Source organism: Hippocampus guttulatus, chromosome 23, assembly GCF_054856545.1.
Source record: "Hippocampus guttulatus isolate MCC_2025c chromosome 23, RoL_Hgut_1.0, whole genome shotgun sequence".
Classification (NCBI taxonomy): Eukaryota; Metazoa; Chordata; class Actinopteri; order Syngnathiformes; family Syngnathidae; genus Hippocampus; species Hippocampus guttulatus.
Genome location: NC_141283.1, coordinates 4,574,098 through 4,587,486, shown reverse-complemented (window position 1 = coordinate 4,587,486; position 13,389 = coordinate 4,574,098). Strand labels below are relative to the sequence as shown.

At 45.7% G+C, this 13,389-nt stretch overlaps 1 protein-coding gene across 4 annotated transcripts in view; it reads left to right on the top strand.

The window, feature by feature from the left end:
* LOC147185825 (prospero homeobox protein 1-like) overlaps positions 1 to 11,865 on the top strand; it is a 33,761-nt gene extending 21,896 nt beyond the window's left edge. For all 4 annotated transcript variants that reach the window (XM_086104198.1, XM_086104199.1, XM_086104201.1 and 1 more), the window contains one exon: positions 11,019 to 11,865. In XM_086104198.1, coding sequence (XP_085960324.1) covers positions 11,019 to 11,204 — 186 coding nt within the window. In that variant the 3' untranslated portion in view covers positions 11,205 to 11,865. The remainder of the gene's footprint in view (positions 1 to 11,018) is intronic.
* The last annotated feature ends 1,524 nt before the right edge of the window (positions 11,866 to 13,389 follow it).

Genomic DNA, 13,389 nt, shown 5'->3' with positions numbered 1-13,389 from the left:
TCCGTAATAATGCGATGAAACATTTTTGTGGTTTCAGTCTCGTAATGGCCCACCGAGTGTAGACGTAACTCCAAAGTCGCCCGCGACAAAAATGAGTTAGACACCCCTGTTCTCTCAAGACTCTCAAAACAGGAATGGTGATCATGTACATTGTGCAGTATTCCTTCGCTCACTTTTTCAGCAGTGACAATGAGATGAATTTATGATTTGTTGAAGACTTTTCCAGTCCTTTAGGGGGAAATATTGAAAGAATGGGACTGAAGAGGTAAAGAAAACTGCTAGAAGAGATAATCCAGGCGGGGTCTATCTTGTAGGACCTGGTGAAATTTCACTCGCTAACCTTTTGTATTTTCCGAACGGAGACTCTAATCATCATCCTGACATATCACATAATTGCCCCAGCAGTCAATTTTTTCATTTGTGGCTTTCTACAGGCCGCATAATGACGGCATGACACGAAGGGCCATAATTTGGATCTCGAGTTGGACTTCCGTGGACTACCACGGAGGATCTTCTCATTTCCTTCGTTTTTTTTTTGGGGCAATTTGCTGCCCTCCTCTTCCACCTGCTGTCCCTCCATCCCCCCGTCTTCCCCTTCTCTCTCGGCCTCTCCATCCATTACGGGAGAGCCAAGAGCAGATGCTGTGTGTCCAACCGCCGTGCCCCGGTGCATTGTGCGCTTCACCTCTCCTTCCCCCTCCGTTCCTCCCTCTATCCTCCCTCTTCACGTCCCTCTCGGGGGCTCCATTTGTTCCGACGCCGGTTTTCCGCGCTCCCGCCATCCCCAGCCTTTCTTATTCGCTCTTTAAAGGAGCCGAGGTGGGGAGGGGGTGTTGTCGCCACATAGGGACACGGTCTGTGTGGAATAGTGGAGGGGGTTTGGGGGATGCGGCTTTGACCAAAGTCTGACCTCGGAGAATCTGAGGTGAAAAGGTGACAGTGGGTGGACAAGGAGACCGCAAGGGGTATCTGCGCAAATATAGTAGAGTCAGACATGGACTCACCGAGATGTGCTAACAGTTCGGACTCGCAGGGGTTGACCAGAGACAAGAAAAAATATATATTTTTTCAAAATCTGATAAAACTTTGAGATGAATAAGATGGTGCTATAGATTTAAGTTCACAGCTGCCGAAAATAAACGCAATACAATATGCCGCTGGCACACACACTCCTGTATGTTGATGTACTTTACATGCACCGACTGTATCTCCTCTGGGCTTGAGAAAAGGTGCACGAAACGCGCTACAACAAGATAGGAAAGACATCTTCCACTCACACTCAAAAAACATCTTTTGGAGGGCAGTTTGTCAAGTTCACAAAAATGACTTATGGAGTTTGTCTTTTTCAAGCTGCTAGCAAGATTTCAACGTAGCCTAAAATGAAGTAGTCGACTTTAATAAGTGCCGAGGTTCTGACTGTCCATTTTCTTCGTAACTGGTTGAGGGACAGCGGTCATTATATTTGACAGCTTACCATGTTATCAGGTTACGGGGTGGATGGAAGGGTTAAGGCCTCGAATTTTGGAAGAATTCATTTTTTATGGATTAAAACAATTTTTTTTGACAGTCCACAAGCAAGTCAGGTTACCGTCTTAAAAATAAAGCGATGACATTAGCATTAGGCATTAACTGCTATCAAATAAAGCAAAAGCATCACGCGGAAGCCGTATCTTCAGGCCTTTGAATTGTCCTGGCGACATGAGTTCAGCCAGGAAAAAAGAATAGCGAGGGGCATCATCTGCTTCTCGGTGAATGGCCGCGGGCTATTGAGAACCCCCCGCCCCACTTGACGTCGCCTGACAGCTCTTTTCTTCACCATGTGGAGGTTCCCCATGTGTGTGTTGACTGAACTGAGCTTATTTGTGTCGAGAGGTCGGTGCGAGTAAGGCCGAATCGCTTAACGGTATTACCTGCTTCCGCACATTGCATTTGCCCAATTCGTGAGTGTCCCTCCTTCCATGTGCCCCCACCCCCATCCCGGTGTCCCCCACCTTCCTTCCTTCCTCCTTCTGTCCCTGGTCACCTTGCTCAGTGGCACAGCTGCTGATTATGTCATTATTCCTGGACCATTTTGGTCCCCCTCCCTCTGTGTGTGTGTGAGACTAATGAAGCGTGGTGTTGGGACCAATGCCAAAATGACCAGGGCGTGTATCAGATGTGCAGATGTGTCCAAGTCGTACACCCCCTCCTTATACCCTCTGTCTGACTCCATGCATGATTCACACTGTCTTTCCTTGTCGAACTCCAACCTGCACCCCAACGTCTTACTCCCTTTGCTCGCCATCATTTATCGTTTACTCCCCCCTTCTTCCTACCCGTCTATTCTTTCTCAAGCTCCCATCTCCAGATGTCCTCTTCCCATCTTCCAGACTCCCTTGCTCCTTTCTTTCCCTTCCGCCTCCTGCTTGCTCCCTCTCCCTGACTTGCTGACCCTCAGAGCCGCCCTCCCCCACTCCATTACACGACTTGGTGACCCCCCAATTCATTGTGGTCGCCCCCCCCCCCCAGGGATTGAACTCTTAATTTCTGGGGTTCCTTTGCCGTTTCGAATTCAGTCCTCGATGCTTTCAAGCCTCATCAGCTCAACCACCGTTAAGCATATTCACAGCTTGCAAAGTGGCTTTTCTGCTTGTATAAAAGTAAGAAAAAGCCAGTTTTTAAAAAGACCAGCAGGTCCGCGGATGACCGAGATACGAGGTTTTGAGGCGCAATATCGAGACGCAAGAATACGTGGTCACACATCACAAGAAAGGCACACTCAGTTAACTGCCGTACTTAACCGTTTTTTATGAGATTCTGAATATCGTTTTTGACTTCCCAACTGTGTTAGCATAGAATACCGGTTCCAGTCATCATATAAATTTCGCTTACTTCACCAACAGAGGGGCAGAGCTCGATAGACTCGAGTGGTGTTCCACAATGCGCTGATACTCGGGTCAAAGATATTTCATTATACTCTTCCGACACATTTCCATCACGTGCTGCAAAGTAGAATTAGCACAGTAGAAAAGAAGGAAAAAAACTGTTGAAAAGCTGTGGTGTTCCCCAAGGCTCAATCCCAGGCCCACTCTGGTTCAATGTCAAAATTACTGACGGATGGATAGACGGACAAGAATAAGAACTGTCAGACAGAAATGCAATCCACTAGTCCACGGTGCTGCCCGGTCGGACCAGTGGGGGTCTGAATTGAGGAGGAACGAGAAGGGAAAATGGGGACAGCAGTGCGACCGCTTCCTGTGTGTCTTTGACCCTGTGCCGCCATTGACTCGGTGAACTTCGGTGAGCGGCGAATGGGCCACCTCTGCTCAGTCTCACAAACGGGCAGGAGACACACACACACACACATATGCGGACGCAGAAGCGCCTCAAGGGTTTCAGCATTCTCAAGGCTATCAGCGGACTGAGGGTGGCTGATGTTTGCTCAGCTTTAAGGCCCCTTTCCTGTCCCAGGGCTCACAGACGACTTTCTGCTGAGGAGCTGAGGGGAATCTTAGCTGCAGACAATGTAGCATTTGAGGGCGGGTGAGGGTAAAAAACAAGGACCCTGCGCTGCAGTTGGACTCTTCATCCGTGGCCCGAGTCTTATCAGTGGTTGCGGACGAGCACAGCAAGGGGCAGAAAGACAGGGGACATGGGTTTTGTTTGTCCAAAGTGACAGTGTGGGCCAAGGACTTATCGAGGCCTTTGTAGATTATTGATCGGAACAGATATGGGAGGCAAAAGGGGACTATGTGTTCTTGTGCGTGAGAGAGAGAGAGTGTGCGAAGGTTCGGGAAGTTCTGCTTTGACTCAGTGCAACTGGCCTGTTCAACTTTCACTCCAACACAATAGCACAATAACATACAGTTATAAATTGGCCATTTGTCGCCGTTGATCGACCTTTGAAAACTAACTCCACGCGCCCTGTAATTGACTGCCAACCATTCCTAGATTTAGTTTACACCTAGGACTCCCCTTGCATTTAAAAAAGGTCGATGTCTTTTTCAAAACTTGCCATCAAGACAAAGGTTGGCGACGAGAACAGCCAATTTAAAGAAAAACCAGAAGACCGAATGTTTCTGGTCGTTGAGCACGGGGCACCCCGACATATCGTGAATGCACAAAGTTGCAGTGCTCAATAAATCAGAAGTCATTACTCAACCAACTCTTACAGTATGCAAAGTACCAGAGTGAGATGAGGGAGACGACCAGTCTCATGTCCCAAACTTGTATTCAGAAAGATTGAGACTAATGTACTTATTGTATTTGTTTTGAAAACTTGAACTTCTTTTTTGTGGAATACTTAACGGGACGCAGACGATAACCCCAGATACCCCACATCAATTAAGTTGCAGACCTCTGCTGTAGACCAAGACTTCCGATACTATAGTCTGCTGGTCTTCTGGTATTTGGGTTAACTAATAACGATTTCGCTCTAGCTCGGTCTTGGTCAGGACATTGAACATGGTTGTATGGCTTCAAAAAGTTCATAGCATTTTTAGCATGTTTTGAAATGTTTCCCCTCACAGCAGACCTACGTTACCAATACAAATGCTAAGTCACTGATCAGTCCCTCCAGAATTTACAAACATACAGCGAGAGAAAAAGCCATGGGAAGCGTGAGTATTCCCAGCCGGAGTTAGGGTTAGGAATTAACCTGGCCGGCCATCACCAGGGTCTGTGTCATGTCCCTGCATTTCATCCTTCAAGGCTATACAGTACACAAACACTCACGTATACCAGCACGGCCTTATCTTCCAGGGTCTTGTCTTGTTTGGCCAATGCTGTGCAAATAGAAGGTGCAATACATCTCCTGACAGTTCCCAAAAGCAAGGGGGAGAAACACGTTGAGCAAACAAACATCTAACCCTGAGTCGCCAAAGAGAGAGGAGATTTCTCAGGCTATGCCGAAAGACAGTCACTCACACACACAAACACACACACACACGCCGGGTGTGTAACAGTAGCCCCAGCATGAAGGCTTTCGGGCCCCTGGCTCCCTTTCGAAACGTTTGTCTAAGCAGTCTTAAGACAGAGTGGCTGGAGTGAATAGCTCCCAGCAAGCCGTCCACAGGCTCCTATTGTCCGCCGTCATATTTTATTATCTCATCAAAAAGCAGGAAATCCGATTCCCTCTCTCTGAAAAAAAAGAGCTTATCCTTGTGTCTCAAAGCAACCTGTCACGAGAGAGAGGAGAGGAGGTCGAGGGAGGGGGGGGGGGGGGGGGGGGGGCAATGAGAGTGATTAACTGCCTGGTCGGAGAAGACCCCTCTTTTTCCTTTCATCTATCTTGCCCGCCATTCTTTTCCCTTGATTGGTATTTACCCAACATGGACCAGCTACAAAGATCCTCTCGAGTCGTATTGTTACGGTGTGGCCTACAACCATAGCTGGACCTGGCAATTGATCAGAAGGGACTACGGACTACATGCTATGGCCATAGATTACAGTGGACGGCATCAGTTGGTTAGTCTTAGTGCTTAAGTTTGGGGTGGTTCCCTGAACTCATTCACTCCCAAAGACGTTTTTAAACGTCTTTTCAGACTTGGTCTAGAATTGGGTGGTACTGAATTTAAAAGGGGACTGCTTCTGTGGACTTGTGGACAGGGGCATACAACATGAACTAGACTTGGCAATCGATTATTTTGGTCTCTCCGTGTTCTTTCTAGCCAAAGAAACTGTAGACTATAAGGCCTGTCCTCAGACAGAAACAGACAGCTTCAGATTGTCTCCAAAAAAACTGACTTTATTGCACTTTGTGGCTACAACAGCTTGTCAGTGGGGTTGGCGGACTGCTAATGTACCACTTTTAAACTCTTGACAGAATGATACAGTACGGGAATCCCGTTTTGGTTCGAGAGAACAAACAATTGACCCAGGGGTCCGACAATTCATGGAGGTTGCACCATGAGGGGTGGGGGTGGGGGGGGGGGTGTATTTCTGTTCCGGTACTCCACTTGGCAGTGTACCTGCAAACGTACATGTTTCTTCGGGTCTGTAACCTGATAAGATAAAGTTTTCGATCCGACGAAAGGACCCTGAAGGTCCCCGCGGGACAGCGCTGTAGTGTAACTAAATTACTCTTTTATATGCATTGCCGGTTTGATTTTTATTTGAAGGCAACATATGGACAAGAAAAAGAAAATACTTTGTACTCTCAGTTATCTTGTTTGCCTTTTCGTCTCCTTCCCGCTTTGTGCATCTGTCCTTTAATTTTGGGCTCTGCTGAGAACTTGTTAAAAAGCCCTATGAAATATGTATGAAGGATTGTGTGCCACGCGATTGGCCCCATTTAGCGGACAGCAGAGCGAATGAAGCGGCCACACCGGATAATCCCCCACAATGCCTCTGGAACAAAAGACCAACAGCTGACCCAAGAGAGAGTGATGAAGGGGGAAGGGGAAGGGGGGGGGGGGCTACATGACGAGGGTTGCAAACAAACAGTTAAGACTCGACGTCCGGAGGCCCATGACTCCCTTACAAAGATTTTGTTTGAATTTTTGATTTTAGAATTGGACCGCATTGTGAAGTCTGTTGACACTCGCTGACCATTTTGAACCACTCTCACATAACAGCGCCCTGGATTTTTCTTTTTTTAAATTGATAGTTAATCATTTATGGGCTACTATAGCCCAGGCGCATGTCAGCTTTCCGCAAAAAGTAATTCTGAAGAGACACCAAATGGGAGGAAAAGAGATCCTGTCGCTCAGTCCCCGTCATGTCTTTTACAAAACCTGCCGTGGAGAGAAAGTCTGGTGACGAGATGGCCAATTTCAAGAAAAACGGGAGAGATTGAATGTTTTTCTCTTTTTGTCGAGCACGGGCAGGCAGACATTTCTTCAATGCATGGAGAAAGTTGTGGTGCTTAGGAAATCAGATGTCATTATTCAACTACATAAGATCAGGAGTATTTAAGGGGCAGAGAGATGAGAAAGAAGACCGGGTCACCAATCTTGTTCACGTTGTGAAGAACCCAAATTTTTTGGAATTGGTATTAATAAAGACTAGGAAGATTGGATTCGTTATACTTTTCTTGTTGATGAAAACGTAAATTGCTTGTCAACTAAAAGGACAAGACAATCCAATACACAATGAATACAAAGCGAGAATACACAACAGGGAATATTTACGAGAACCAAAATATGAGCAAACGAGGCAAAAGCTACGAGGCAAAAATGTCGAGGAACATCTAAAAATAAAATCTAGCACTTGGACACAGTCGTGAGCAAGGCTAATAATCCGACAGCCAGTTGTCTGTGAAGCAGAGTACATATAGGCAGCTCATAAGGAGGCCCGATTAGCGTCAGGTTGGGCTCTCCACTCCTGACAGACACTGGGAAAGAAAACGGGACAGGATCATGACAGGATCAAACCAGCGGCCCTTTTCATTAATCAGTACCCAAGAAATAGCTCTCCGTTTCAAAAAGGTCGGTGACCCTTGCAGTAGACATACTTTGAGTGATCGATGATTGGTGCCGTAACACTGTTGAAGCTTACACACATCACCAAAAAAAAAAAAAAAAAAAAACCGGACACGAATAATTGTTTTGTCACATCAGTCCCTCTGTCCTCAGACTCTTCGCAGCCCCTCCATCCCTCGCCATCGCGACTACCGACCCCCACGCCGACACCTCCCTTAGTCAAGAGGATCTAAAATACCAATACCCTTTTCTCCTTGACATTGCATTCTCCTTGTAGTCAGCGTTTTACTGTCCTTTTATAGTCAAAACGTCAGGAGAAATTCCATGCGGCAATATTCTTAGTAATGCGGCACTCCTGGGCGCAGGGTCGTCGTCACCCAACGCCACCAAAACAAACTGTTATATTGGGATTTTTATACAGGGGAGGGGCGGGGGGGGGGGCTTCTTATTCACAACTCACCCTTCACACTGCTGCGTACACATTGTACACAGGCACAGGCTAACGGGCTTCGTAGCCTCCATTCATCACATGGAGGGGGGGGGGGGGGGGTGCGGGGAGCAGATTGTCGTCCCATGTGTGTGATGTGCGAAAAGGCATGACTGCTTCAGTGTGTGAGTGGGGATGTGTGTGTGCGTGTTCCAATGGCCGCTAACCTTGCTGTGTCCTGACACTCCTGATGAGTATCTGCAGGACACTGGAGGAGCAGGGGGCACTGTAACGTATTCTGCTGTATTGAGAGCAGAGGTGGCAAAACTAGTCACATTCTGCGCTTAAGTCAAAATACAGATAAGTGTGTTAAAAAATAAAATAAAATTGAAAAAAAAAAGACCGGTAAAAGTAGCACAGATTCAACTCCGGTATCAAAATTAAATTACAAAAAAAGTGAAATGTACTTCAGCACAAAAGGAAAAATGAATTTCTACTGTCAGTTATAGCAATTTTATAAACCCATTTAAACATAAAATACATTAGTGACTAGCATAGTTCTCATATCGAGAACAAAAATGAAGTTGCTGGTTGCTTTGTATTTCCACATTAGAGAATTTTTTTTCCCTTCAGTTTCATGTGCTCTTGTCATTTTAAGCTACCGACACAGCTAATAGGCACAATTGTTGACTATAATGATAATGAAGTAGTTGTACTTTGACAAATCCTACCGCGGCTTGTGTGTGTGTGCGTGTGTATGCGCTAAGCGAGGTGGGCCGTGAACAAAAATGAAGTTGCTGGTAATATGCTATTAAGCTAGCTAACAGCATTCAGGTTACAGTATGAAAACGCGTTCCCCTACTTTAAGTAAACCGAGGAACCCCCCCCCCCACCCAAATTTTTTTTTCAGCTAATGATGACTGAAAACGAACCTTATCTGTTTGTATTTCCACATTAGAGAAAGAGATTTTTTTTTCTTCAGTTTCATGTGCTCTTGTCATTTTAAGCTACCGACACAACTAAAGGGTACAATTGTTGACTATAATGATAATGAAGTAGTTGTACTTTGACACATCATACCGCGGCTTGTGTGTGTGTGCTAAGTGAGGTGGGCCGGGGAGACAGTCAGCATTATCCGAGCAGGTGACCCCTGAAGGCTGCGTCGCCCTGACGCTCCGGTCGGGAGGAAGGAGACTGAGCCAAACCGCGGCCAGGCGGGTGTATGAGCGTGCAATATGTCGCCTCTATCGCCGTACAGGATGTGTCATCTCCTTGGCACAAGGAGGTGTGTGCGCTTGTGCGGGCGCATGTGACAGCGTGTTGGCTGGCAGGAAGGTGCCGCGGAGCCTTGCCAGGCGTGGTGTGGCTGAGCGCCGCTGTCAGGGACCGCTAAAGGGCCCCCCGGCCGTGTCTCCCGGTTCCGAAAGCATTTCGTACTTCCTCTTTCGCCGGCACCTCTGTGACACTTGCGCCTCTTGTCTTTTTTTGGTCACGGGTTGTGTGTGTTTCTTCTTTTGTTTTTTTAGAGAGAGAGACATAAACAGTGACGCCGGTAACGGGTTCGAAAGTGAGACATAACGTTATGTTGATATGCCAAAAGGCGAAGCGTCTTACAAGACTTACAGAACGGCTCACTTGCGATTTATTCAAGAGCACGAGAAGAATACAATGGCCTGGATGACGGCAAATATTCAAAAGTACGAGGGAAAAAATAGTGTAGTGCTAAGTTAATACAAGAAACGAGTGTTTGTAATGAAGACATTCAGAGTCAAACATTGAATCAGATCTTTTACGAGAGTCTTTTTTGACACAAGTATCTGTACTTCTCCTTCAGTTCGGTGTGAGTCCACCTGCAGGTTGTATTTTATTCTATTTATTTATATTTTTTTACAGCGAGACATAAAGATGTCATGCTGCGGAGGGACGTGGGCGTTGTGAGAACCCTTTGCAAGAAGTAGCTGTTCTCAGGTGGAAGCTTCAACTCGCTTTTAAGGAAGTTGAGTCGGCAGGATGGAAGATTTATGGTTTTATCATACGCTAAGATCGGATCGGTGTAATTGTGCGGATACAGCAGCAGTGACAAGGCCGCTTGCCAAACACAATAGCCAATGAGGTCCAAGAGGTGGTTGGACCAGAAAATGAATTCAATTGAACTGAATTCACTTGAGCTGTATTTTATTTCTACAACGGCAAATCACATCAGCAGAACTCACGGCACTTTTTTGTTTTCCTGCCTACTCGTCGATTTAATGTGCCCCATCAAAAGTGCCGTTTCAGCCGGCCAAATTGCTACGGTGGTTCTTATGTCACTTTTGTCCCATATTCACTCTCTAATGAATCTAGAGAAGAAAATACAGTGAAACTCCTCTACAACGAAATCATGTTTGCAGCACGAAATTTTTCACAACAGGGGGTTTTTCACTGTAGCAAATTTGATCTCAGATGTACACGCACACACAAACGTAAGTGTACTCTTTATTTTTATTCCAATAGTGCATACAGTATGAGCATACACTTATTTGACACTTCATATAGTCAGTGTAGAAAGAAAAAAAGGGAAAGAAATTACGAAATTTACGATCAGCATTCACTTTTTCACTTACATCAATTTCTTGATTACTGTATTTTATTTTGCTTCCTCCGTCTTTCATTTTGATCACTTTTACCCTCTCTTCCAGCGTCAGAGCTCTTCTTGTCTTAGCTGCTTTACATCCAAAGGTCTGCTTTGTAGCCATTTTAGCAATGCAACGTTCTTGCTGTGTCTGAAACTAACACTAACAAATACTTCCTGGACTACTGCGCATGTGTAAACCAGTGTGGTGATTGCTGTTGCCGTTTCTGAACGAAGCAGTAGAGGTCGCTGTTGGATTAGACTTTGTTGTAGTGAATCTCGTCGCGAGGCAAGAGCAGAGAAAAAGATTTCATGGAACGCAACAGGGTTTTTTTTTCGTTGTATGGGGGCAGGAGAGTGGAAATGGTGTTAATGCATGAAGATTTTTTCACACTAGGGGGTATTTTCGCCCATGAAGGTTTTGTTGTAGAGGAGTTTCACTGTACGATCATTTCCTGTAAGACATGATCAAAAAAATCGATTCTTCAATTTTCAGCGGGCTATCCGAACACCAAATCTTGAATCGCTCCAGCCCGAGAAGACCCCCGTATTGAGCCGTGGCAATCTGTATGACTCGCAGGTCCCCGATCGCTTCCTGGAAGTGGCCGAGATCACGCTGCGGGAGTTTTTCAACGCCATCGTGGCGGGCAAAGACGTGGACCCTTCGTGGAAGAAGGCCATCTACAAAGTGATCTGCAAGCTGGACAGTGAGGTGCCTGACATCTTCAAGTCGCCCAACTGCCTCCAGGAGCTTCTACACGAGTAAAGCGATTCCATCTTCTTCCCTTTACCACTTCAACACTATTCACTTACGTTCGCCCCTCCCCCCTTTTTTTCCTTTTTTCTTTTGTGAACGTATGAGTTATGAAGTAGCATTCCCGAATTTGAAGCCTCGGCGTCCGTTCCTAGCTCTTGTGTTGCGGTTGTTGTTGCTTTGTGTTTTTGGGGGGTTTTTTTGTTTTGGTTTTTTTTCTTGATGAACTGAAAATTGGAATCACTTTTTGGGCTGATTTTTGGGACCGTGTGTGATGAAGTAAACAGGCCGGGTTCCGTTGAGATTCCAAAATCGCGGTCCACTTGGGGGTCCTAATCCAATGAACTGACCCCCCCCCCAACCCCCCACCCCATAGACCGACCGTGCTGCACAAAGAGAGTGAGGAGCTCGACTGGACGTAGTGGGGCAAGTCTGGACTGGTTTCAAATACTGACCTTTATACTGTTGTGTTTCCCCCCCCCCCCCCCCCCCCGAGCAAGTAGGGCATTGTGTTTATCGGGTGTACATTATTATTATTATTATTATTGATTACATCTGTTGTGTATGATGATTTTATTATTTGTCACCACCGCTTGCTGAAGGTTGGCACTTGAAGATTTGTTTGTCCCCTCTTCAAAAAAAAAAAAAAAAAAAAAATCCAAATAATAATAAATTATTCCTATAAAGAGAATTGAAAAAGAGTTTAGATTGTGGAACATTCTAATTTTTATGTGGATCACTGAAAATGATTTGTTTGGAATTTTGGTTGTTGGGGATTTTAGTCCGGAGCGGTATATATTGATTTAATTATTATTTTTTTTTAACATTAATAAAGTTTCCTGCACTGGGCCAGTGAGACTGTGATGAAGCAGATTTTTTGTCACCCCCCCGGGCCACCTTTACATGGCTGAAATTGTATGGATCTTTCTGCTGGTTACTGTACACGAGTGCCGTTTTTTTTTTTTTTTTTTTTTTTTAAATACTAGCACTATTTTCCACCAAGAGGCGCAAAAGTATGCCTGCATTTTGTATTTAATTTTTGTTGTAAGACGGCATGATGATATGATCTCGATAGCAGCTGATACTTGAATATATGGTGAATAGTGAAGCACAGCTTTGCGGATACAATGGATAATTGAAGAGTCACAAAAAAATATATATTTAAAAAAATGAAAAGCAGGGTCATTAATGCCCCCCACCCCCCAATCCCACTGCGACACTCACCTGCATTTATGTGATCCAGCTCCACTGGGGAAGGAACAATATGAGGTCGGAGGTGAGCGCGCTACCCGAGGGGTAGACGCGGGCGATCTCGGCGACTACAAAGAGCGCAGACAAAAGGCTGGGCGCGAGAGACGATGCGCAACTCCAAAACCTTCCACTCCGGACCTCTGTCGCCGTTTCGGTCACTGCGGAATAGACGAGCAGATGATGTAGAACGAATGTGGTGAGGCCACAAACACTTTTTTATTTGTTTGCTTTTTTAAAGGATCTGCATCGTGAATATTTTCAGGATTCCGATTGGCTAGGGTGACCTGAAGTATCGCTTTGGTTTGGCAAGTGTTTGACAGCCTGCGTATGTTTTCGTTGGGATGTATCGCCCCCCCACCAATTGCATTGACAGCAGCAGAGACTGACCATGACTCCGTTTGTGGTATGATGAAATGAAGATTTAAGAAAAAAAAAAGCTGCATTTGTTTTTACCATTGTTTTTGGAGGTATAAGGGCACGGGAAACACAAAACAAAAAATATTTCGTATGAGATTAGTTTAATAAAGCTCAATGCCGTCTTTCATTGATGGTTTTGGAACTTTATATTCAAACGGGATCACACGTACGAATCCTCTTTTTCCTGCATTGGACACTGAGCATTTTCCAAAAGTGACTTTCTTCCAGTTCGAACGCCTTACGGTTCTGGGAAAGTGTTACCTGTCGCTTCGCCATTTTTTAATTTCAGTTTTTACAATGCAGATCTATTTATTCTTTAGAAAACTACTCGTGTACGGACACGGCCCTCGGATGTTAACGTATGCCCGCAAGGTGTCACACACCTCGGCCACGCGGGCCCCCGGCGCGTCTGCAGAAATGACAAAAGATCAAAAGGGAGCAGGTTGCTTAACCTGCCGACTTTTTCGAGCCGGAACAAAAGGAGGCAGAGAAAGAACGTGAGCAACTCCCTTCATTCTCTCCCCAGACG